The following is a 27,815-nucleotide window of genomic DNA, read 5'->3' on the forward strand; positions in this document are numbered from 1 at the left end:
CTATAAAAAATGAACTGGCCTACACGAGACCTAAACCCTAATGAGAAAAATGTAGTTTACGAGTTGGGACTAATGAAAAACTTTGTGAAGGCCATGGACCAGGAAGGACAAGCTTTTAAGTACTTGAGAGCAAAGTTTCCCAGGTTGAGTGATGCTAAAGTCAAGGAAGGTATCTTTATTGGGCCTCAAATCCGTGAAATCGTAAATGATCCTGCTTTTGACATGATTTTAACAGGAAATGAAAAAAGAGCCTGGGAAGCCTTTAAGGGGGTTGTACATGGGTTTTTAGGTAACAAAAGAGATGATAACTTCACAGCATTGGTTAAAGAGCTTCTTCAAGCTTACCACCAACTTGGATGCAACATGTCCTTGAAAATTCATTTTCTTCACTCTCATCTTAATTTCTTCCCACAAAACTGTGGAGCTGTGAGTGACGAACATGGAGAAAGATTCCATCAAGACATTGCCTTAATGGAACAGAGATATCAGGGCCGTTGGAATGAAGCAATGCTTGCAGACTACTGCTGGTCTGTGTGTAGGGATGCTCCAGAAGTGTTTTATAAAAGACAAGCTAAACGACAGCGATCTTACAATGAATCGGATGGACTTAATTGAAATTTGGTGGTACAAACTTCTTTTATTTGTCAAAACACTAAGAATAATGTTTTTTTTATTGATTTTGTACTTAAAACATTCTAAAAGAAACATAACAATATTGTTTTATGTACTTTCACTTTTCACGTATAGTATAACTACTCTTTAAGATTAAGTACTGTGTATCTCAAAAACCAGAGCTAATAAAAATTTTTCATTGTTATTTTCGTTTTTATCACCCCAAAATTAGTATAAATTGACTAATTTAGTGTAGGAAACATTCAAGAAATATTTTTTTGTTGTGTTGTGATTGTTCTCCATATACAGTTCACATATTCTTTCCAAAATCCGAAATTGCATTGTGGAACTCTACGCTGACGATACTCAGCTATACTATAGTTTCAAGTCTCAAAAACTGGAAAATGTATATGTAGTTATAAAAGAGGATTTTAGGAATTTTACCAGTTATGCCAATTATCACTGCCTGCTTCTCAATACAAAAATATTTAAAGTAATGCCGTTTGGAGGTGAATGTCATATACAAACTTCAACTGTGGATATTAATATTGATGTGAATCATGAGCAAATAATGTTAGTTGATGGAACAAAAAATCTAGGCGTAGAAATGCATATCAAAATGTTGAAACAGCATGCTTATTCTGACATCAAGTTGATTCATGGAAACCGACATTTTTTTCAATGAAAATAAAAAAGATACTTAGTGAAACACTAGTTTTGTTATTATTCAATCACACGGATGTTCTGTATGGACTTGATTCAACTTTACAATATGAAAACAAAATTCAGAGAGTTCAGAATTCATGTCTACGTCTGATTTTCGGAGTACGAAAACGGCAAAGAATTTCGCATAAACTAGGCAAAATTAGATGGCTGACTATGGAGAACAGAAGGAAGCTACATTTTGCTAATCTATGTTATAACGTTATTGTCAATAAAAAACCAAGGTGTCTTCATCGTGAAATTATTTATCGTACTGATATACACAACATAAATATTAGAAATAGAGGATTATTGAGTGTTCTTTCGTTTGCGACAATAATTTTCACACGCTCGTTCACTTAACAATTAAATAGCCTTTGCAATTCAATTCCCTCAGAACTTAAAAAAAACATAATGTTGAAAAAGTCAAAGATAACTTCAATACTCATTTTCTGCATTGTCAAAAATGAATCCTTTTTTTCTGAAATTTCACATAAAATAACTCATGAAGCATTTATATTTTGATGGAAGATACACTTCATCGATCTGGTTCAATTTTCGAGTACGTACGTACGTAAACATATCTATAGAGGTCACCGTAAGTCATATGCGATGTGTATGGCAATAATCAATGATGACGAACACCAGAGGACATAATTCCAAGTTGAAATAATAGTTAATTTTCTTTTTTCCCTTCCATTCTACAATTGAATTCTGGAATAGATAATTTTCATTGAGGAATGCATTCGCAATGAGTAATTAACATATTGGATCAAATTAGAACTCATCTTTGTTTTTTGGGTCAAGTGAAAGAATATTTTTGATGGTGTCTAACACTTAACAAAAATTGAATTCCTCCTTTATTTTAAAAAATATCTGAGATAGTTATCAGTTTATTAACAACGATGAAAATAAAATGAAAACAACAATAAAAATTAATTGGCGCTCCGGGGCGACTCCATTGATTCCAGTGGCGCATTTGCTTTTTCAGCTGCAGGAAAACCCGGAAAAACCTGCAGCACCACATCATCTGAAGATCTTGATCTATCAGTATTTTTTATTTTTTTGTATATATTTGGAAATAATGAAGACGATTATTATTATTATTAATATATAACATCCATGAAATCTTATAATGATAGATCAGAGAATTCAATAGGAACATCATGAATTTCATAATTTCGGACTTTCATAGTCTACTATGGTATCTGTATCTGTAGAGTAGGGAGGGTGAGTGTAAGCCCAAGCACTTAGGCCACATGTGACCCATTATACATCCTCCCGAGGAGTTGTCCTGCTAGGTCATCGTCCATTCTGTCCTTTCCAGGAAGGTGGACAGGCCGCTGGGAGACATCTCCTTTATATCGGCCGGTGTAGGCCAAGACTCGCCGAACACACACACTCTCTTATTAACGATAACTCCGGGCACTCGCACAGGACATGCCTGACAGTCTCATCTTCCTGTTCACACATCCTGCATAGAGGTGTGTCCACTAGCCCCATATTATGTAGGTGTTTCCTTACCTGACAGTGGCCAGTCAGAAATCCTACTGTAAGGCGTAGATTTTTCCTGGTCATCGCCAGATATTTCTTCGGCGCCAGCTTCCCATGGTCGCCCAAGGTGATCTTGACAAGGTTACATCCTTTGATTTCATCCCATCTCTTTAAAGATTGAGCATGGGTGTAACATTTGACTAGTTCCGCAATTGTCGAAGTCATCAGGCCGTGGGTGCCACGGGGTCCTAAAATCCTTAGTCCAGCCGCTTCCTTGGCTGAAGAGTCGGCAATTAGATTACCTTTACTCCTGTCGTGCCCTTTAACCCACCTTAGGATAATGTTATTATCTACCAAGGCTTTGGCTAAATCTTGGTGGCACTCTAGTGCTAACCCTGAAGTAACACGCTGTCTGTTCAAGGCTAATAGTGCTTGTCTGCTATCAGTGCAGTTTATTATGTTTTTGGAAATTATTTTCTTGGTTATTTCTTTTGTGGCGATTGAGATACCAGTCAGTTCTGTTTGGACCACGCTGGTATTTTTTCCCATTCCACACTTAATCCTCAGGCTTAGTGATCTGGAGTAGACTCCACATCCTGAGCCTTCTTTGGTTTTTGAGCCATCTGTATAGTCTACTATGGTATAAATTGATTTGAAATTTCTGAATGAATCTGTAAAAAATTAAAAAAGATTAGCTGAAAAATAACAATTATATCAAGCAAAAAACACTAAAATTACAATGGAATAAGATACAAGCAACAACCAAATTTAAAAAAATTGAACTATCAACAAAAGACGAAATAAAAAAAATATTAACCAGAAATGGAAATTGAAACTTTATAAGTTTTTAAACCAAGTCACTTCACGACGTTTCGATTGATGGTATCCACAATCGACTGCAGGTGATGACTGAAGTAATTGCTCTGAAAGATGACTATTTATAGCTCATTCGAGTGCTTTCACCTATCCCCTCTTCTCTCTCTCCGCTCCATCGGTTTTAGCGGAAGATGACCGTTTGGCATGAGTTGGTCGTGTTTCACTTGATTAGAGGTTTCCATATGTTGTTTATCCCTATACTAGCTCGGCTAAATGCATCGTTGGACAACATTTATGCGGCTTCTTTGAATTTTCTCGTGAACCAGTGTACTTCCTTGTGGATGATTTCAGCTTGAGCCTCCTTGATGTTATGTTGATGAGTCCACACATGCTCTGCTATCCCAGATTTGCTGGTTTCTCCTCGCTGTGTGTGTTTCTTGTGCTCTGCAATGCGAACTTTCAATGGCCTCTTAGTTTCACCGGTGTATGATTCTCTGCACTCGCAGGGTATCCGGTGAATGCAATTCTTGGAATCGCAGTCCGCTTTTGGTGGCCTGGTTTTTGTGAGGCTGCTACGGATAGTGTTTCCAGATCTGAAGCAGGTTCTGACGATATACATGGACCCAATCCATCTCATCCTTTCCGACAATTCTCTGATGCAGGGAGGTACAAGTAATGGTTGTGGCGGCTTCTCTTCCTCGTGGAGCTCTTGATGTCTACTAGCTCAAGCCTGTTCCCTCATCACTTTGGAGTAACCATTGCGTTGAAGGTCATTTTTGATGATGACCAGTTTCTTTTTGAAACCTTTTATGTATTACAGAGTTTGAAAGCCCGGTCTAGTAGAGTCTTGATGACTCCCCTCTTGGTCAATCGATGGTGGTTGGATTCCTGTTTCAGATACTGTCCTGTGTGAGTGGATTGCATCTTGCATATTTCATCAACGGATGTAACCTTCCAGAAGCACGGTATGTCTGAATGGAATTGACACTGTATTTTTCATTATATGGAAAACTTTGAGGGGACCTAGTACTTGGTCTTTGGTGAGTAAAACCTTCCCAACTATTTCTCACGACACTACAGGGTTTGTATTATCAAGTAATCAATGTCAAATTCGGTATGTTAGATCGGGAAGGCTACTAGTATTTTGTTACTCTACAGATAATCTCTGTCAAGAGATATTTTTTCGAACATACTCAAACAATAATTTTCAATTCATTTGAGATGTATCAGTAGAACGAACCTGAGAGAATGAAGCTTTCAACAGAAAGTGCCATTAGTGATAATATAGAAGTGGAAGCAATGATCTGCTTTGAATTTGATGTTTGGGTAATTCGATTCTGAAACCATTAGAGTAGGGGATTGAAGAAAAGTACTGGGAATTCAACCAAGGTGATTGTTCTGTAAAGGAATGCCCATTTTGAATTTTCAAAATTAATAGAAAAATGAAGATATGACATATGTATCTATTTACACTTCATTCTTGTACTTGACTAAATATTGTTTTCTTATGGAATTGAAACTTTTTCTCGTGAGAATCACATTGGAAAATAAACTTTCAACAAACTTTATGCTAATTAGCCGAAAAGCTTTGGTTATCTGACACAAATATTGCTCACGATTTCTCAGTGTGTGAGACTCGAAAGCAATATTCTAGCGTGTGTGAAACTAACGACGTTGTTACTGTATATCGTGGATTATACAATTTCCTTCGCCACGATACAGAGATATGATAAATGATTAGTGCAAACAAAAGCTCAAATTGCTTTTCCGAGAAATTATTAGCTTGGGTCTGTGCCAGATGTAATAATTGGAGTGAGTGACAAACTCTTACTGTTATTTCCCTTGTCACGTACATGAGCTCTTAGGTGTTTTCGTCGCAAACTTGACAGTTTTTCTTCTTCCTTTGAAATATGGCTTGTGAGACTGAAAAGAAGTAACCTTCTCTTCTCTTCTATAGTAAGTCAACATGGTGGATTGAATTGTAATTTATTTGTCAATTTATGTATTCTGAAAATGTCCGTTATGTCAATGTAATTTGTTTAATGATGATCATGGTACATTTTCAATGGAAAGGTCTCGTGTACAACAAGTTTAACCTGGCAAAACGTGTACAAATCCATAATTCAATGGAATTCCATATAGCACATTACTTGTTTTCTATTCACGAAATATTTCTCTGAAAACACATTTTAACACCTCTTGAATACAAATCATGAAATTATAAAACAACATCAAAAATTAACTGGCGCTCCGAAGCGACTTCATTGATTCCAGTGGCGCATCTGCTTTTTCAGCTGCAGGAAAACCCGGAAAAACCTTCAGCACAACATCATTTCAAAATCTTGATCTGCCAATGTCCTTTCTTTCATAAAACAAAATGAAAAGTGTCTCAAGAGGCTCCAATGAATTCAATACATCGCCAGAACACTTCGTGACACTACTCTCGTCATACTTAAACCAGTCCGTTTCGTCTTTGACCAAGGCGTAATAATGTCCAGATTTAACGCCAGAACCACAGTGAACAATGACTGTATGCAGATTATGATAGTGGTTCGCTAGATTGGATTGTTCATTTATTTCGAACCTTTGTAAGAGGTTGGTGCTTTCGTCAGAGGTTGAGTCATGTTTATATCGACTGGTGCCTCAGCTATACTTGTTTTCTTATAATAGTTACTCAGTTTGGCGCATGTTCGGCAATACAATCGATCATCACCTGTTGAAATTTCCATTTTCATATAATTTAACAATAAGCTTTGTACGGAACGGTTATTAGTCATAGTAGGAAACGCTAGTCACAGAAATACTCATACATTTTTGCTATATCTTTAACATTTACTACGAAGTACACTAGTGAGGGATTGTCCAGCAGAAGATCTACAAACAGAAGACGACGAGATAGACTATATGGAATCATTCAATCCAAAACCACAGCAGTATTGATTCTTCTATTTTTTTGCTCACGAAGAGTATTCTACAAGAACACCAAAAATTTGCAACGATCCTCTTATTGTCCTAAAGAGTATCTAGTGGACTTCAAAGACTTCAGGAAATTAGTTGGTGGAAAAGATAATAATATATTCTCACGAAACTGCAGCTGCATGAACAGGTGTTTGAATTTGGTGAATAAGAAGGAAATATTCTCGTTCTCGTTCATCGTTAAAACCTAGTTCTTGGAATTCTTCGTCATGAACAACACTTATAAAATGCTATTTATGTAGCAAGTGTTTCCTAAATTATCTAATCCAATTCAATAAAGATTTTCAGGACAACTCTCTACTGATTCGTAAGGAAGAACATGTTCCACAGAATCTGCATAAAAACCATTTCTCAAGCTGCAATCGATCCTTCCAAGTGATGAACGATTTCTTAAAGGTATCGATTCGGCTCTTGCTGTATTCTGAAAAATAAAAATGTTGTAGATTTCTTCTCATTACTTATTCAAAATTCAATATAACAAATAGAAGTGGAAATTTTTTGCATCATTAAATTCAATTAAAATTGGTATTCGGTATTCTCAAACCTTCATTTCATTGTATAAATATCTACTTTGGCTTCGAATATCGACTTTTGGTAGCATTTTTAAAATTATCCAACTCCAGTAGAACATAGTTGGTTACTACCAGTAAATGTACTTTCAAAAACTTCAGTTTCCGCAGTCGGATCTACAGGTGTCACATAATTAACACAATAGTTGTAGAGTTTTCAGCTCCTATTTTATTCGAAGAAAAAGCTGCCGAAATCAGTGATATATTAGACGATCAGCGTTATCTATCTGAAAATTTTTGTGGCCTTCAAATATATAAGATTTATGATTTTAAAATATTTAAAAAAAGTCAATTGTGAAATTATGCATGAAGAATTTTGCTTTCTAAATGGAATACTTTGTATACTTCAATAATTTTCAAAGCTACGCTGAATTACAAACAACTTCTCTGACTAATCCATTGATATATGACCCAAGTACTTTTCCTGGGACTTCGAAACTGCGGTCTGCAGGTGATCTACTTGAATAATTTCAGCATGATCCTCATGCTGGATGACTGAGAAATATCTGCGAGATTAGACTATGTGGGGTTGATTGTATTAATATCTGTAAATTATTGGATTGCTTTCTTACGTTGATCTCGAGTGCTTTTAAGAAATTAAATCTTTTTGAAGCGATTTCTCAGTTGATTCCCTCAACTTTACTATCTTATTCATTCATTTTATCGATACCTGAAGAATATCATATCATTCCAAACGACACAATACATCAGAAAATATGATGGAAATGGAAATACAAATACAAAATAAGTTACAAATCGTAATCAAGGAATATAATGTATTGTTTCTCGAAGAAATGAAAAAAAAGTTCATTACATTATCTCGAATTGAACTTTTAAATTTAGACGAATGGAAGTGATGTGAGAGATGTTGAAAAAGTAGGTTTATTTTCTGATTAACAAATTTATTGAAACGTTCTTGCTTTGTTTCCAATATTTCCTCACAACTCCTATAACAACTGTGATATCAACCAATGTTAACAACAATGTTTTGATTACATTGACATTAGATGTTCAATTTTTTTTTGTAATGAAATGAATAAATGCACTTTTGTCTAGTTACTACCAGTTGTTTTTATTTATACGACTGGTTTCAGGTTGGAGCCATTATCGAAAGTAAAAGTGTAAAAGTGAGTTTTAAACATGATTGTTTAAATACAATCAACTCGTGGTAAGTAAACAAAAGCGTTTTTATTCATTTCAATAAAGTGTTCATGAATTACCACGAAATAAACAAGTCATCAATCACACATATCTTTTAATGAATCTTAACGTTATCAGGGCTTTGTTGCAAATATCAAAATCACGAGCCAAAGATATCTAAATTATATTAGACTGCATCGAACAATCTAAAAAGTCGCGAAATATATTTACAATTAAGTGAACATTTTCAAATATCACTACTTTATATCTCATGAAGTAAAAATTTTACGCAATTTTCAGTACGAAATGACATGTTTTCATCCATAATTATAAGTCACCAATAGATCCGTTACTTCAATTCCCTGAATTGAAAACATAAAGTAAAGAACACATTTTCTCACTTCCAATACTTTTCTGAAACACACGCTCAAATAAGACAGAGGGAAAAACAATACCTTCGCCAAAATACTCAATAATAACCACAGTTCCTTTGCCCAAATACACAACTTTCGCAAAATTCTGATTTTTCTATTATTCCATTGTGAAGTGGAATAATAGAGTACTAGTCCTACTGGGGATGCTAACTATTGTAGTGAATGTGCCAATTCCAATTTCATTTCATTCATTCAGTTAACATTCAATTAAATATTCAGTTAAATTCAGTTAAATAATAGATTACATGAATAACTATTTTATGTGCTATTTTGAATTCATTAAAAAGTCGAGAATTACACCTAAGCATAAAATATGCTTGTATTGTGCATATTCCCCCAATTTGAATGAATCCTTATGACTATAGAAAACACAACAAAAAGTTTTCATATTATATGTTATATAATAAATTGGAGAGTATTACCGACTCAGCTAAAGATGTATAACACATTCTCAAATTCTTCCTTTCTAGAATATCTCGTAGGTTATAGAAGGTGAAAATAATATTTCTCAGTCTTTATGTGACTTGACTTATGTGTTCATCCCACCTGAAATGATGGTCCAGCATAACACCCAAGTATTTGATAGTTGACGTCTTTTCTATTATATCACATGTACATGGTTGATGTGAGTCGCATCTCAAACTTTTTATTTTCAGTTTTGTTCTGTGTGGCTGATCAGTGTTTTGCAAAAAAACTGTCATGAATTTTGTCTTATTAACATTCAAAGTCAGTAGATTATAATCAAGCCATGTTTTAATCTTTTGAAGGCCGTCTGTGTATACAATAGCTGTGTCATCAGCATAGCAGATGAGGTGACCACAGAAGTCGGTTATTTCTGTTATACTGTTTATGTAAGTTAGAAAGAGAACTGGTCCAAGAACAGTTCCCTGAGGAACGCCAATAGTAACTTATTGTGGGGTACTCAACTGTTCATCAATTTTAACTCTTTGTTATCTATTTGTTGAATAATTCTGCAAGACATCTAGTGTCTTATCTTGCACTCCATATGTATATAATTTTTCTATTAGTAGACTATGGGATACGGTGTCAAATGCTTTGACCAAATCCAAAAATATGGTGGAACATTTCCTCGACTTGTCCAATGCATCGGCAGCCTCCTCAACAAGGTCCATAACAGCATTTTCATTACATAATTTATTCAGAAAGCCGTACTTATGTTTAGTTATGATGGAATGTGAATAGTATCATTCATCGTCACTGTATACAAAATTTCAAAAAACAAAATTTGGAATATTCATTAAAAAAACGTCACGGTTTTCATATCAATTTTCAGATTGAAAACATCCTTTACAAAAGCATAACTGATGAACAGGTAACGAAAACATTTGTTCTCAATATATTATTGTTCCTGAATGCATTTATATGTTGAGTATGTTAGCCCTATTTTCAACTTCTAATTTAACTAATAAATATTGGTGTTCAATAATATTGTTTATTCATTGAGAAATATTCATAATAAAACTCAGTGCCTTTTGTGATCATTCCACTGAATAGCTTTGATAAAACCAATTACAAAATGTATATTTATGTAATTGAACAAATAAAAAGGAAACTAAATGAAAAGAAACTGAATGAGTTATAATCAAAACATATCGATCGAAAAAATTTTTGAATGTTTTCCTATTCTATAACCAACTGCATTCACTCTATAAAATCGGTAACGAATTAATTCATCAAATTGCCCAGGAACCTGTTTTTGCAAACGTAATGATTCAATTAGCCTTGAAATAGTTTCACAGTGGATGCGAAAACCCGGAGCTATTAACAATTAATCGATCCGCCAATTAACTGCCGAACCAAATTGGAATAATAACGTGTGCGGAACTCGTTTCAATGAGAACCAATGAATTCTGGTTTGAATTATGCAGGATTTACTCACGATTATTCTCGGTTACCTCGTCTGCAGATGAATACAGCTGCCAGGTTCGGAGATCGAGGAAATCCGATCAAACTATCTCAACTTTAATCCACGGGTTAGAGCCAATAATGGAGTAGATTCATCTCCTCCTTCAATATCGAATTTTCAATTCTTCAATTCCTTCCTGTAAATTTCGTGGTTTCTGTCACTTAAACTTTTACATAATTTGCATATGTTTTAGTTTTTCCAAATTCCCTGATATTGATTCTCCGCAGGTCCCGATAGGAATTGAAAATGCAAAAGGATTACATGAAGGATGTTCTTTAATGTGAGAAAATTATGAAATTACTTTAGGAAGTATTCAAGGAAAAACTTCTATCCTGAAAAGCGTTATTATTTATATAACAAATCTAAATCTGAAATGGTCGCAATAAAATTAGAAATAACGAATAAAATTGGAATGAATAGGTGAAATATGAATAATAATATGCATTAGAACATGAAATTCTGTTGAAAATCTTTCCTGGTATAACTGAGCCCCAAAGCACGATTTACCAGTGTCTTGATGATTCCTTTTCTGGTAGATTGATGGTGGTTAGAGTGGGTTTTCGGTATACAGATGTCTTTCACTCATTTGTAATCTTTCTTTTCCGTTGTGGAGGTTATGAAAGATTTTGGGCTCTTAATATACTTCAGAAAAGTGTTTAGTGTGTGATAGTGTGTGTCATCAAATTATCCGTAAGAACTGGAAAAATTCATATTTCCGATTGTGAAATAATTTTTGAAAAGAATGTGGAGTTATAATGCTCAAAATTGTAGTTTTCTCATGTTATTTGATGAATAATGAAGCTATTTACACGATCCACGGCATTCTCGATCAAAATAAATAAAAATATATATGATGTCCCACTTAAACATTGAAATCGGAGTCATTTCCAGTCAAACCGAAAATACGGCAAAGCAAGTAAATATGTCAAAAGTTGTAAATTGAACTATGATATACAATCCCCAATCCCACCTTTGAGAATTACCCGATATATGTTCAATTCTGTTGTTTATGTCAAAACACATCTCAAAAAATTTCAATTGAAAAATAATCTTTGGAATGCTACAGGATATGCTTTAAAATTCAACTATAATTTTATTATTCCCCACCATAAATTGATGGAAGCAGCAAATGGCCCTCCAATTAAGCCCATCGAATAATTCAACAATCTGCCTATCTCACTAGAACAGCTATCAAACCTGCATTTCTTTACAAAAAAATTGAAAAACTGTTACACGACAATTAATTTTATTTCCTCAATGAATACCTCCAGGATGGTTTGGAAATATTGATCACTTGATTGCGACAGTTTCGATTGTCCTATTTTCAATTGTTATATTATCAATTTTATTTTCAATTTTATATTATTATGTATTCATATTCTCAACTTCCATATTGAATAGTATTAGTGTTCAAACTCAACTGTTCACATTTCTATATTTCAGTATAATTAACTTCTTCCATGATGTAGAGTCTCTGAAAATAAACATGATTTGATTTGATTTGTTTTTTCGGCGACCATTGTAGTTTATTAAAGTCAAGAAACTTAAGAAAATTAATCTTCCTACACTATTTCTAATTATTTCATGTCTACAGTTCTACTCAAAGAAAGCGGAATTTATGACAATTTTTATCAGAAATACCTATAGATCATTATGATAATCTGTCTTATAATGCAGTATAATACAGTTAGCCATGATCAACTTCTAGAGGTACTTGAGAGTATTGGATTTAGAGGAACATCCCACCAACTCCTCTATAGTTATCTCCAGTGAATATCGAATAGTACAATATGGTGTACCTCAAGGTACAGTCCTGGGTCCAATGCTTTTTAATACCTACTTACACGATATTTTTATGCTGAAAGTGAAGGGGGTCATAATAAGCTTCACAGATGATACAGTAGTCATTTACAAATCGGAAACGTGGAGCTGTCTGAAAGAAAAAGTCGAAGAAAATTTCAAAGCTGTAATTCAATGGTTTTGAAGTGAACTACTGAGTGATAATATGGCCAAAACATTTTACAGTACCTTTACATCTCATGCTAGCAATTTACCAAGTTTCAAACCACTACTCATAATATATGGTAATGTGAATCTCACTATTTCTTCAGTAAATAAAATAAAGTATCTTGGTATTATTATATGATGTTAATATGGTAATGTGGATTTTGAAAAAATATATTTCTAGTTATTATTATTTTCGTTATTTTCAAATGAAAATTTTGATTCGGCTATACTTTTATGTTGAGTTTAAATCCTATAACTCAGTGTATAGAGATTTTTCTCAACACCTCAGGTAGATTCAGGCACAAACACAACGATTACTTACCCAAATTTGACCTTACTTGCAAATGTTCCTGTGAAGAAATTTGAAAAAGACACAACTGATTTCATAAAATGTAGAACAATTCAATAATAAATTTAAAAATGTTGAGTTCAAAAATATATAAATTACCAAACGAGAAAATTACCTAATTCTAAAAATGTTCTAAACCTACACCGAACTAATTTATTGTGAATATCCGAACGCACTCTTTGTCTGTAAAATGTCAGTTGATTATCCAGGGTCACTGTGATTCGTTTGCAAACGTAATTTCTGGATTCAAAGTTTGTTTTGATTGTCCTGTTATTTCATTATTGGACAATTTCTTTTATATATGCATATATTTTACTAGAAGTGGAATCGACAAATACCTGGTTTTTCTTCAATATTGGTGTGAGTTTTCCAAACTTCAGAGCCTTATTCGTGGAAATTTCACTGAAACTGGGCTCATCACATTGGTCCATGTTATATTAACTTTTAATTATCCGTATACAACACAATTATGTTCTATTTATAACTTTTCTGTATATTTTTTTAAATTTCTGGAGACAGAAAATTCACGTGGCGTTCACCTACGTCGCCTTGAGAAGAAACCGCTTGTTGACAAAAAAGTTGAAAATCTCTTACTTTCCTTAGTTACCACTTCTCAATTTTCATAACTTCAAATAGTCAACTTCAATATTAGAAAAATTATCTATTCTATGATTTTCACAATCGTTCTTAAATTCAGATACATTTTTACCTGAAAATGTTATATAGAAATGGTTAACCTCACCTATGTCTAAATATAAATATTCTTCAAAATCATCACTTGATGTCCGTATCTAAGGAAATGGTTCACAACAATAATTTTTGAATTTTTCATCATTCCTAAATAATTACGATTAGTTTATTATGTTTTTTCCAATTCTTCATAACAGATGTCAATTTGATTTCATCTGACATTTATTTATAACCTATGTCGGTTACCTGTTTTTGAAACTTGAAATTTGGTGCACAAATTTTGAAATTTAAATTTCTCACTTTTTTGTATTTGTTTCCTGCCAAGTCGGTGAATTTCAATACATGTACTCTCTGTTCTTCTGTATCTGAACTTTTCTATGATGTTGTGAATATCTCTACACATTGTTGTTTTTGAGTCATTTTATAACAATATATAGATGATGATTTGAAATGGGAGGCACATATTGACTATTTGGTGAAAAAATTACGTAGTGTTACATATAGATTGAAATACATGATATCCTACCTAGATATAGCTCAAATGCTCATGCTACTATACCTTGTTTAAAACTCACCTCTCCTACGGGATAGTTGCCTGAGGAACAGCAAGTAATTCTCACATAGAAATCCTGAAAGAAATTCAAAAATTACCTCTGAAAATCATAGCAAATAAAACAAGAACTTACCTCACAGAAGCGCTATTCAAGGAAACATTGACTTCGTACATAAGGCAACTTTACTTCTTCAAAACTGTTATAATGCAATACAAAAATAAACATTAACTTAGAGAAATTGAACACCATTATGCAACTCTACACAAAAGGAAATCAACCTATGTACCAAAATCAGAGGAAAATACTTTACAAAAGTGTTATACTTACTTAGCTCCTCGGCTGTATAATCTTATTCCAGCACGTAACAAAACTATTGTAGGCATTATAGTGTTCAAAAATGAGCTTAAAGCTTGGATCTCCGGTATGTCTAGAGCACAGATGTTGATGTAAAAAAACATATTACTACAATGTATAAATGTCTGTAGAAGATGTATGTGAATAGAGTTGTAAAATCTGTAGGTCAACTTCTCCATGGTTTCTTCGTTCGTTTCATTTTTAGAAAATAGGGTATTTGTTTGATTGATGTTTGAGTGATGTTCGATGTAATGTACCTATTGCGATTGTTTTATTATATAACCTAAATGTTTTTATTAATATTAACTATATACAGTGTCACACATAAAGTCCGCATCAAATGGGATTTTTTTGTTCATCTTTTCAAGCAACTTTTGATATCTCCATTAGGTTGTGCTTTAAAAATGATGCCAAATGACATGCATATGACTGATCAAGTTATTTTTTTTCCCTGTCAAATTTGACATTTTTTCCAAAAAATGTTCAGAAAAGCAATTATTGCTCGAAATTTCGAAAATAGGTAATGAGAAAAGATGAGTTTTTTTCATTTTCTACCCATATACCAATTTTCAAATCTCTAGTACAAATTTAGTTTTTTTACAGTTTTTCGAAAATTTGACATTTGCCGATTTCTCAAATTTTGCCAAACCTCAACAAAGTTAGTGCTTTATGCCTAACTTATCTTCCCAATGCATTTTTATTACCAATCGCAATTCTAAATACAACTTATTTCGCAAAAATTCAAATCACCATAAAAAATTATGCCAAAAATGATGCAAAGTTGTTACAGTTTTTAAAAACAGATAAATATTTCACTTTATTTCTACTTTTTGGTGTTTCAAATTTTTGCGAAATAAGTTGTATTCAGAATTGCAATTGGTAATGAAATTGCGTTGGAAAGATAAGTTAGGCATAAAGCACTAACTTAGTTGAGGTTTGGCTAAAGTTGAGAAATCGGCAAATGTTAAATTTTCGATAAACTCTAAAAAAACTAAATTTGTACTAGAGAGCTAAAAATTGGTATATGGGTGAGAAATGAAAAAACACTCATCTTTTCTCTTCACCGATTTTCGAAATTTCGAGCAATAACTGCTTTTCTGAACATTTTTTTGAAAAAATGTCAAATTGGATAGGGAGGAAAAATCACTTGATCGGTCATATACATGTCATTTGGCATCATTTCCAAAGCACAACCTAATGGAGATATCAGAAGTTGCTTGAAGAGATGAACAAAAAAAATCCCATTTTATGCGGACTTTATGTGTGACACTGTATAATTTCAATGTGATATCTGTATATAATTTTTCTAGTGGTCTTTTAGTGCTTTTTTTGTGTTCATACTGAAAAAAACTTTATTTTTATATTTCATTCATTATAATCTATTGTATATTAAAATCATTCAGCCCACGCACAGGTTAATCCTTCTGTGGGAACTATATTTATTTGTCATTAACTAAGATTATTGTGTATTTCAAATTGAATGGCCAATAAATACTATTATAATATATTCACCTTTTTCACGTCCAATGACTCAAACGTCATTGCGCACTCGTTCCAATATTAATTGATATCGGAAAATGCCAAAACACCAATTTCACCCCTCCCCCTCAATCGGTTATATGAAAAACCCAATATTTTACTAAATGACATTCAAAGGATATCCCTTCACACTTCACTAATCACACCTCACAAGTATATGAACAGGGACAATTCCTCACCATCATGCTTTATCCTTGGCGGAGACTCCAATCTCGAGATCACAAAAAAAACAATTTATTTGATAAATGGAATTTTTTGCAGGGTCAAGTGATGCAGGCCAACCAGAAGGGAGGTGTAATAATGAGCACGACAGCATTGGCTTTGCAAGGTGTGACCCGGAGTCAAGCAGGAAATTACTCATGTGTGGCTTCGAACGTAGAAGGAGATGGAGACAGCAACGTCGTGGATCTGAAAATTATGTGTAAGTTCACGAAGGAGGTTTTATTAGACATCGGGGATAGGCTCGGAGAAATAAATTGATTTTTTCCGCAGAGAAACTTTTTTAAAAAAAGGGGAGTGTGTGTAAAACATACAATTTCGGTTGAAATGTTATCCCTGGTCATCGGTGACTAGTATATCAACTGAAATATTCATGAAAATACCTTTTCAGAATATATGTGTCGGTCCCCAGACAATTGAGGAGTCCGAGGTTCTTGATGAGATATTTAAAAATCCAAGGAGAGTGATATCTTTTAAATAGTCTGGAGAATGATCTGATGTGATTTTCATCAGATAGTTGAACTAGATGCAGTAGAAAAATGACACGTGTCGAACGGATCTTTAATAACGATGAGTCAAGTGTCTACGAACGTTCTTCTGTACTTACGTACTTGTGATTAACAAAAAATTCTTCCGAAGTAATCTATTCAATAACTTCATGTGATGTATTGAAGATATAATCAATCAAATGTTATGAAACCGTTGGTTCCGTATTACTTCGTGAGTTATTGACTTTCGATTAAATTTTGATTGATGTAGAAGAAAACACGATTTTTGCGCTGGCTTTTCAAGGTCGAACATGTCTTATAAATTCTCAGAGAGGCCTACTGAAGGTATTATTACATATGGAGCTGATATGTTAGTTTTAAAGATTAGAGTTATTCCATAATGAAGAAAATAGAATTGAAACTTTCTATGTTTCTTACCACTTTTATTTGCAATTAACTTTACTGCAGTTTCGTCCTATAAGGACATTTTCAAAAGTGTTCAATTCTGAAAAAGTCCTATAAGGACATTTTCAAACTTATACAATATAAGTGGTAAAAACATAGGGGGTTTCAATTCTCTTTTCTTCAAGTAGCAACGGCTACATTCATCAATTTATTACAATTATTTCATCTACATAACAATGATTTTAGAGCAATCGAAGATATTGTATGTTCTCTTCCTTTTTCGATTGGTTGTTGAACTAATATGCAAGAAAGATATCTTTATATTAGCTTGTTTCGACAGTTCATCCATATCTCATCCTATCATGAGAACTGTCCACTGAGGGTCAAAAGGGATGACCGCAATTCTTCTTGGTGGAACAAAAGCCTTGAAAATAAAAGAAAATGAGTTCGACGACTATTCAATCGAGCTAAAGAGTCAGATAACTGGGAGCTTTATAAAACACTTTAACGTCATACATCAAGAAAATTAGAAAGGCAAAACGGGAGTCTTGGAGGAAGTTATGTGAGAGTGTCTCTGATTCACCTCCCAGCGCGAGAATTCACAAGATTCTCTCTAGAGAGCCCACTGCTGAAATTGGGTCGCTTAAACGACCCGATGGAAAATTCACGACCTCTAGTAAAGAAATGTTGGAGCTTTTGATAGAAAACCACTTTCCTGGAAATCAGACTCTTGATAACAACAGACCGCTCATCTTCGAGGGCACTAAATGCCCAAAAAAGAACGACTGGGACGTCGCAAAAAAGGATATCACAACACCAGCAGTTGAAAGGGCTATCAAGTCTTTTCAGCCCTTCAAATCTCCCGGAGAGGATGGTATATTTTCAGATCTTCTTCAAAACGGACTGGAAATAATTTTACCCATTCTCACAAAATTGTTTATAGCTTTTCTGGCGTGGAACCATATACCACCCAATTGGTTGGCAGCAAGAGTGGTATATATACCTAAAGTGGGCCGAAGAGACCCACACCCCAAATGGGTACGACCAGTCAGCCTTACATCCTTCCTGCTGAAAGGACTTGAGAGGATACTGGACGGACATATCAGGAGGGTAGCATTATATGCATCCCCACTGAATAACCACCAGTATGCTTATCAAACCAGCAAATCGAAAGATTCAGCATTTAACAACCTCGTTGAGAAAATCTCCCAATCCCTTGACAACAAGGAGATTACGGTTGCTGTATTTCTTGATATTGAAGGAGCATTTGACGATGCACTACCTAAATCTATAGGATTGTCTCTGGCTAGACAGGGTATAGAATGCATGGTGGGGTACTATCTTCCCTTCTGTAGTCGCTCCTGGTGGATAGTCTGCCCTCGACAGAAAAAAAGTTGCTCTGCAAGCTTATGCAGATGACCCTGTCATCCTGGCAAGGTTCACGTCGAGAAGGGTAGCTTGTAATATTCTCCAAAGCGCGTTGGACGTTGTTCAAAGTTGATGCTCGAGGGAGCAGATGTCTGTCAACCACAGCAAAACTGTGTTAATCCCCTTCACCAAGAGAAGGAAATTGGACGATCTAACGCCACTTACCCTCAATGTTGGGGTCATTCCATTTGGAACGGATAAAAGACTCACCTGGAACGCTGACTAAGAGAAAGTTTCACATAAAGCCAGACTGTCTCTATTGACATGTCGAAGGATTTGTGGTAAAACTTGGGGTTTAGGTCCCAAACAAATCTATTGGATTTATATGATGATTGTCAGACCAATGATCACGTATGGTGCAATTGCTTGGTGGCCGAAGGCTTTACAGAAAACGGCCCAAGCGGAGCTCTCTGGCTTACAGAGACAGGCTTGTCTGGCTATCAATGGTGCCATCAGTACCACACCGTCTGCAGCCATGGAGATCCTTCTAGATCTACCTCCTCTTCACAGTTTTCTGGAGAAAGATGCTAGATGGACTGCATACAGACTTTGCACATTGCCAATTGCACAAATCAATTCAATGCAGAGTGCAACAGACTGTTGGTCAGTCACAGCATTCTGGAAATGACCTCTGACTTCATGCCTCCAACCAGGTTCTGGTCCAATGAAGCCGCTTGCAGCACCCTCCTTTGCAAGAGAGTCAGCAGCTTCATTGCCTTCCAGGCCAGTATGGCCAGGAATCTAGACCAGATACAATCTGTTGAGTTTTCCTATCGATGAGAGTCGTTTTGGGCAATGTGCCACCAATTAAGGCGTTTCTCGCTTTGAGCCAGGAGCTTCCAACGCCATTTGACTGTCCAAAAATATTTTTATTGATTTGTGAGTGACGTTGGATTCATCCAATATCTCCGGACACAATTCAATAGCGTAAATTTCCGCTTGGAATACAGTCGCATAAGTTCCTAGGCAGGTAGATAACTTTGTCCTGGGTCTGCGACTGAAAACACCTGCACCATAACCGGAAGATGTTTTTGATCCATCTGTGAATCAACAACTTTCTGCTCTTGATATTTCCTTCTCCCGCAGAATCTAGTCTTCTCTACTCGGAAATAATACTTTATAAGGCAGTTTATAGTTGACAGTTGGAGTCAGTCAGAAGTAATTTCCAGAATGCTGTGACTTCCAGTGTCATCCAACAATCTGTTGCACTCTGCATTGAATTGATTTGTGCAATTGGCGAAGTGCACAAGTCTATATGCAGTCCATTAGCCCCTTCCTCCAGAAAAATGTGGAGAGGAGATGGATCTAGAAGGATCTAGTTTGTTTGACGGTAGTTGATAAAAATCTCTATAGTTGCTGATGGTGTGGTACTGATGGCACCACTGATGACCAGACAAGCATGTTTCTGTAAGCCAGAGATATTTGCCTGAGCCGTTTTTTGTAAAGATTTCGGCCACCAGGCAATTGTGCCATAAGTGATCAGATGACCGTGACCTACATCGTAGTTCATTTCTACTGTATTCTAACAAATTTTTGGTATCAAGAGCTTCGAAGGGTGAATAAACACCTTGGAGTGAGCCAATCCTGCCAGTCGGGCGTTCAATCCTTAACAAAGCCTAAAGCGATGACAATGAGAGGTTCTGGTCCGATGAAGCTGCTTACAACATCCTTTATGCAAGGGAGTCAGCAGCCTCATTGCCTTCCAGGCCAGTATGGCCAGGAATCTAGACCGGAGAAAATTTGTCTTCCTGTCGAGAACAGTTGTTTTTGGCAATTTGCTACCAAATTTAGACATTGCTTGGTAGGAGCCAAAACCTTCCAACGCCGCTTGACTGTCCGACCATATATTGATTGACTTGTGTATGAGGTTGGATTCAATAGCGTGAATTTCCGATTGAAAAACAATCTCTTTTCAGCCTACTACAATATGATATTGAACGATTTTTGACCAATTTGCTCTAAAAATTCAAATTGAACCAAGGCGCTGCCAAAACAGCTAAAAGAAAGCAACCAGGTCTGCGAAATTTTCTTTCAGAATTTTTGCCTCGAAGATGAGCCCCGTAGAGGTTGACATACAGTAATCTAGGACGGGGATTTGAGGACTCTGGTGGAGAGTGACCTATTATAAACAGTGCGTTGGATGACTGAAGAACTAGTCATCAGCTCCTATGCGGTTTTTGATTGTTTAAAACGCATTGGAGAGTTCAGAAAGTTCAAAAAGTGGGTGCCTCATGACTTAAATGATCAACCGAAATTTTTACGTTTCGAAGTCTGCTCTTCTCCAAGTGTAGAATGAACGAATTTCCATTCATTTCAAGTCGATGGAGGGGAGGCAAGTGAAACGTGGATCAATGAAAAAATATTCGTTTTTACTCATCTTCGGAGATATAGGTGATCTTATAGAAATAAATAATGAAAATATACTCTTTCCGATGAGCCACATTTTTCATATGTGCAACAATCAATAGGTAAATTCAGGGGTTCAATATAATTATTTACATTCACGAACCATTGATTAGAATAATCAGGTAATTAGACTCGAAATATTTCATTCAGTTTTTATAAACATGTCGTTTTGTACAGATCCAAGAGATTTCTTATAATGAATTGACAATGGTAACATCATTTTTTTTTGTAATTTTTTCAACTTCATATACAATAAATATGAATATATATTCACTTTCCTACAGAAGAGTTACGGCAGTGGAATTTTTGAATTAGACTGGATTTGTTCATTCCTTGTTGATGTTTCGCAATTAAAATTTCAAAGAATATGAACAAAGAAAACACAAACAATCAAGATTCCTTCATGGAACAGAGCTCTTTTCAAAACATTGCATTGCTTAGTTTCTCATTTCATTCATCTGTGAGTTGTATTGTCGTAATTTCATTATATTTGTCTGCATCATATTACAGAACAGACTCCATGAGGATTTATACAGGTTAATTTAGTAGTGTATGCCATACAAAAAAATGAATAGTCACTGAGATCGATTGAAGTCTAATGGATGATGATGAAGTAGATATATTTCCAGGCTTCAATAGAGAAATGTAGTTCAGGACTTGCTGATTGAAGGAACTCTCTCAATTTTTTTTTGGATACTCAAACACTGCAAGGAGATTTTGGTGAATCTTCTGCAGTGAATCTTTCACGTTCGGATCATATCACTGTTGGATAAACCTACCAAAAAAAGCAATTTCAAAAAAGCATTCCACGAAGATGCCTTTTTCTGAAAGTTTTCGAGAAGTGCGGTTCAAGATGAATGAATTCAAACCAGAGAGATGGAAACCTGTAATTTGCTTTGTATAGGATCTCTCATCAACCGCTTTCTATCTTTGATTTTGAATAAAACAAATTGTGTCTCAGATATCATCAACATTTTTTATTCGTTTGAAAGACCTATTGATGCCATTATGTATGCAACATATCCGCCAAGTTTCCTGTGGGTGGGGCGCATCCGAAAAGTTCAATTTTCCATGACTCTGGAGAGTAAATCAGGTTGATTTAACCGATAACAATAACGGGTGATTTTTTAAAGAGGTATAGGATTTGATTTTCGAAACAACACAAAAAAATTTAAAAATTTATTAAACCTTTATTGGAATCGATAGCAAGATCAATAATATATATATAATAATATTTGAAGATGATTTCATGCAAATAGTGTCCGTGGTTCCGTTTTGGATGGCCCAAGCGCAAGATCCAATTTTGGCACACTCTCTCTACATATCGACCGATATTTCACGTATAAATGCTTCAATATTGGCTTCCAGAACTTCAGTCATTGCTGGTTTATCCATGAGCCTTAACATGACTTCACAAGATCACACGATCTAGGCGGCCAATTGACGGGCCCCAAACGTGAGATAAACTATTCACCGAAGGCGGCTCTTAATTGGGCCATTGTTTCGCGTGCCGTGTGGCATGTCGCACCGTCTTGTTGAAACCACTTGTCAGGCATGTCCAATTCTTCCATTTTGGGCAACAAAAAGTCGTCAGTCATCACACGGTAGCACTCGCCATTCACAGTATCGTTCCGGGCATTGTCGCGTTTGGAGAAGTAAGGCGCGATGATGCCACCGAACCATAATCCACAACAAACAGTGACTTTTTCGTGGTGCATCAGTAGCTCTTGCAATGCTTGTGGCTGTTCTTCACTCCAGATGTGGCAGTTTTGCTTGTTAACGTATCCATTCGACCAGATTTGCACCCAAATCCTTCCGCAAAATGTTCCACGTAGTGGAGTAACAGAGGTCCAATTGCTGTGAACGGCGCCGAATCGACAGTTCACGGTCATCACGAACACTGGTGTATACAGCCGCAATATTTTTCACTTCATGTATGCGTATTGGTAGTTTGATTTCCAATAATGTAAAGTGGGTTCGAAATTTAGTCACAAGCTTCCGAATAGCTCCTTCAGTAGGCCGACGAAACTGACCATAGATTGGAAGAAGTGCACGATGCATTTTCTTCACCAAGCATGAATTTTTATAATAAAATTCAATAATTTGCAAGCGTTGTTCATTCGTGAGTCGATTCATGGCTGAATTAGCGACCAAACTGTATAAGTTTGACAATTACCAAGACACGATTTACGCGTGATCTGTCAAAAACAGCCAAAAAGATACCAGCTAAATAATCACTCTAGTTTGGTTGGCATAGGGGACAGCCATGGTTTGTGGTTTATTCGTTTACACCTGTGACTTAGAAAACAAGAATAGGAAAGTATGACTGGTTCAAATCGCACAATCTCGGTGGCCAGTTCACATCACCTCCACGTGAGATGATCTTGCCCTCAAATTGCACGTGCAGGATATTCAATGTGGCATGAGCTGTTTGGCACGTTGCGCTGTCCTGTTGAAACAACATGTATTTGGTGTCCAGACCATCCAATTTACTCCTGAAGAAGTTGGTAATCATTGACCTATAGTGATGGCCTGGCCAACGTCGATTACTCCGCCAGCCCAAAATCCACATCAACCAGTGACTTTTTCGAAAAGCTTCGAACGCTTCTGGTATCGTTCCAAATTCGGCAATTCCATTTGTTTACGTACCTATTCATTTAGAAATGGGTCTCGTCGCTAAAGATAATTTTTTATGGGAATCAGGGTCAGTTGCCAGCGAACACACGTCTTCATCAATGGTCGTTCACCATCAGTTTCTGATCAGTTGAATTTTGTGCGGGTGCCTCGATTGCCTTGGATTCTCCTGCAGACTCTCACAGACAGCCGCGATGTTTTCAGCAGATCTTGCGTTTCGTCGGCGTAAGGGTGTTGATCTCTCGTTTACGGAACCAGTAGACACAAATTTATCCACCACCCTGCGAATAGTCATCTCGGTAGGACGATAAAATTGACGAAGCGTGCAGTACGTTGCTCAACTACGATATCCATTTTCATACAATTTCATCATTGGCCCTGGTTTTTGAATGTTGATTTGGAAAAAACAGACTGAATAAATGACAACTGATTTGACAGATGTAGCTTTAACAAGATGGCCATTATCAATTGTCAGAGTTAGAAAGTCCCTGTTGAGAGACTCTCTACTCACGAATAGTAAAATTACGCGGGCTTATTGAGTCGAACAAACTTTTTAAAAAAAGACACTAGTCTCTAACCTTCTCTCTGTATTCTTACACCGATTTTTTTTCATCAAAATTTAACAGCTTCGAAATATGTTGAACTAATGAACTTTGTTCGTGTGACATAAATGACATTCGAATCTAACGTCTAACGAACGTTATGAAACGTTCAAATATTCTTTGGTTAATACAATTTTCAAATTGGTGTTAGTTTCTTGGAAAGTTGCCTCTGATATCAGTATCGTGATCATGACAAGATATATAAGAATCCAATTCGACACAACAATATATTATATTCGACTGGTTATTATCTCTTTAGCCAAAATGATTTTGGGATCTTTATTGAGGTATGAAACTTTTTTCCCTTGCACTTTCTGTCCAAAATCTAAACTTAAGGTTACCAAACTTTTTGTTATCATAGATTACGAATAAGAAGTGGGAATTGATCAGTTGATGAATTAATTGATCGAACTGTGATTGGATGTTGAAAAAGTGAAGTTTTTATACCAAAAAAGTTATTCCATCCAACTTTGGATGACATCTATTCACAGCACAAGAAACCAAGCAAAATTCTCACTTATTTTATTTAGAACTCCCCATTTGGTGTGTTGGAAATGAAATATAGACCATATTGAAATAAAAACCAATGCAATTGAATGTGATGGTTCGAATATCAAACCATGAAACATATAGGAACATCTGCAGATAGTGTTGAATTCTTCAATAATTATTTGAGGGGAAGATATCAGAGTATGACAGTAGCAGCCTATAAGTCGAATTTCCTAGAACTGAAGTCGAGAGTGCCACAAGGTTCAATCCTAGGTCCACTTGTCTCTTCTATTTATACCAGCCAGCTCGTCAACTCCCTTGGAAATTGCTCTTCTCATTAATACGCAGACGACACACAGATCTATATCTTTCCCAAACCTGAAGAAGTTGACAAGGCTTCTGCACTAGTTAATAAAAACATCAATAATTTTGTTGAAACTGCAACTGATCATTTTTAGGTAACATCCCAAAAAAGTCAAATGTTCTGATATTTGGGCCAAAAAATGTCAGGCAGAAGATTGATGACAAAATAAAAATAAAAATACTTTACAAGGACCTGTCCATTGTAGATCAAGCGAAAAGTCTGGGACTTTTTCTCGAAAGTAATTCAAAATTCGAAACACATGTGAAAAAACTTATTCAAAAGGCTTATGGAACTCTTAAGAATATTTATGGAAATAGAAATTTTCTTACAAAAGCAACAAAAATAATGTTAATATTATTAACATTATTTTTGTTGGTTTTGTAAGAAAATTTCTTGTTGGTTTTGTCTACCCTGAATTTTGCTGATTCAGTGTACGGTCCCTGCTCAACAAAAGCATATGATTATATGTATCCTAGATTGACAGAATAAAGACACATTATTATTATTATTATTATTATATTGGTAAAGAATCAAACAAGTTCATGAAAGATTGCAAGTACACACGTAAGTTGTATTTAGTTCTCGTTGTACGTCTGAGCGAGCCTTGCGGACGGCGGCGGCAGCGATGGTGCTTTGCAAGTCTCGACACGTTGCACTGAATATACAATTTGCAAGTTTTTACATGTGACATTCGAGAGCTTCTGAAAATAGCATCTGCCTACAATTATAAGTGAAGGCAAGCCAACAATTCAGTTCTTCATTATCGAAACCAGATACATTTTCTTGGATAACCGCTTACGAATTGTCAACTCACAACAACGTAGACCCCTGTCAAGTCTCTCGTGGACCCCTGGGGGTCCATCTGGACCATTTTGGGAGTCACTGATCTGAACTCTATTGGTTTTCCAACAAGAAGATTGATAGATCCTCACAGTTGAAACAAGTTCGAGATACAAGTCTGAAGTGAATTCGAAGATTTTGCCATTCAGCAGCATTTCAGTAGAGCCAATCTGAACAGTTTATTTCTTTCTTCAACAATTACGGCTATTTCGAAAAACCAGGAAATTTCAGTAGAAAATGTGCGTTGGCTTATGGAGCTAAATGGGGTCGCTACTTCAAAACCCTTCTCATCAATGATATTTCGAAATTAGAAACAGTTGATATTCAGAACATCAAACTAATTTGATAACAAAATTTCAGCAGATTGATTTGAAGAAAGAAGATTGTGTTTACAAATAATGCCTTGTGTCGTTTGTAAGAGATCAGATGGAATGTGAAGCAGTCAAAAAAAAATTTACTTCTTCTTTTCGAAGTGGAACTCAAATATTTTTCATTTTTTAACTCTTTGTTTTTCTGTAAAAAACACTCATCTTCTGTTATTTTTATTGACAGCCTCAACTCTTCATTACCATATTTTTATTTATCGTTGTTCTCTATCATATATCCGTTTCCTTTGTGATGTTTATAATAGAAGTTTGTTTTTATCGTTTGTTGATTTGTGTAAAATTTTTTTTGTTGTGTTACCAATGGCCCTGCTGGTTATCCATTTCAGAGTTGAACGATTCCAGCAAGGAAAGACAACCACCACAGTTATACTTCCATTCAATTCATCATCATCAATTTTATGATGATTACAAAACGGTTTACAAAACCGCAACACTTGTATATGATAGCTAATCCATGTGTTTTATGTCTGTATCTAAACTTAAATGATATAGGTACATTGAATATTGAGTATCACTTTAGATCAACATATATTGTTTTCACTAAAATATTCCACTACAATTCAGATAGTAAACATATTCTCTTTTTCTTTTTTGCAGATAAACCAATATGTCGCTCAGACCAGAAACGTGTTTATGGCGTTGCCAAGATGGAGAAAGCCAAAGTTCTCTGTGAGGTTGAATCCTACCCTCCTCCTGATAGTTTCAAGTGGCTGTTCAACAACTCAGCTGAAGCAAATGAAGTTCCCTCTACTAGGTTCAAGTCGGGACTTCATCGGTTCGTTTCAACTCTCACATACACTCCCATTAACGAAATGGACTACGGTACTGTGATGTGCTGGGCCAATAACTTAGCAGGCAGACAACAGGAGCCTTGTATTTACCATATCATTCCTGCAGGAAAGCCAGATCCTCCACATAATTGTTCTATCGTAAATATGACGAACGAGTCTTTAGAAGTGGAGTGTACGGAAGGATTTGATGGTATGTACGTTACTGTCACAATTTACATGAATTGTGAGCCTTTTCCATAGTCTTCTTGAATGATTGTATCAGAATTCGTTCAATGTATAGATGGTTTCTGAGCAAATGTGTTTGTTAAAGGTATTTCTCGTATTTCCATGTGAAAAAACATCCAATATCATTTTCACGAGTTCAATAATATTGTATTCAACACAAATAATGTAACAGAGCTTGAAAGTGTAAATGAAGCATATTTTGGCCCTAGTCAGAACCATTTCCAATCAAGTATGGCAAAACTCAGACCAAAGTTTCAACGCAAACGGTCCATACAAAGGTCTCTGGTTTATAGAGAGAAGCCTGCCTGGCTACCTCCAATGCTATCAGCGCCATACCTTCAGCAGCCACAGAAGTATTTCTAGGCCCACCTCGCT

General features: G+C 35.5%; 1 protein-coding gene across 2 annotated transcripts in view; it reads left to right on the top strand.

The window, feature by feature from the left end:
- Window positions 1–27,815, top strand: part of side-VI (sidestep VI) — an 841,483-nt gene that overhangs the window by 769,989 nt on the left and 43,679 nt on the right. For both annotated transcript variants that reach the window (XM_074171294.1, XM_074171295.1), the window contains exons 10-11: window positions 16,425–16,584; window positions 27,022–27,405. In XM_074171294.1, the coding sequence (XP_074027395.1) occupies window positions 16,425–16,584; window positions 27,022–27,405 (544 nt within the window). The remainder of the gene's footprint in view (window positions 1–16,424; window positions 16,585–27,021; window positions 27,406–27,815) is intronic.

Source organism: Leptinotarsa decemlineata, unplaced genomic scaffold (genome assembly GCF_025532065.1).
Source record: "Leptinotarsa decemlineata unplaced genomic scaffold, Ldec_3_MD MMD2_tig00000010_RagTag_RagTag, whole genome shotgun sequence".
Lineage (NCBI taxonomy): Eukaryota > Metazoa > Arthropoda > Insecta > Coleoptera > Chrysomelidae > Leptinotarsa > Leptinotarsa decemlineata.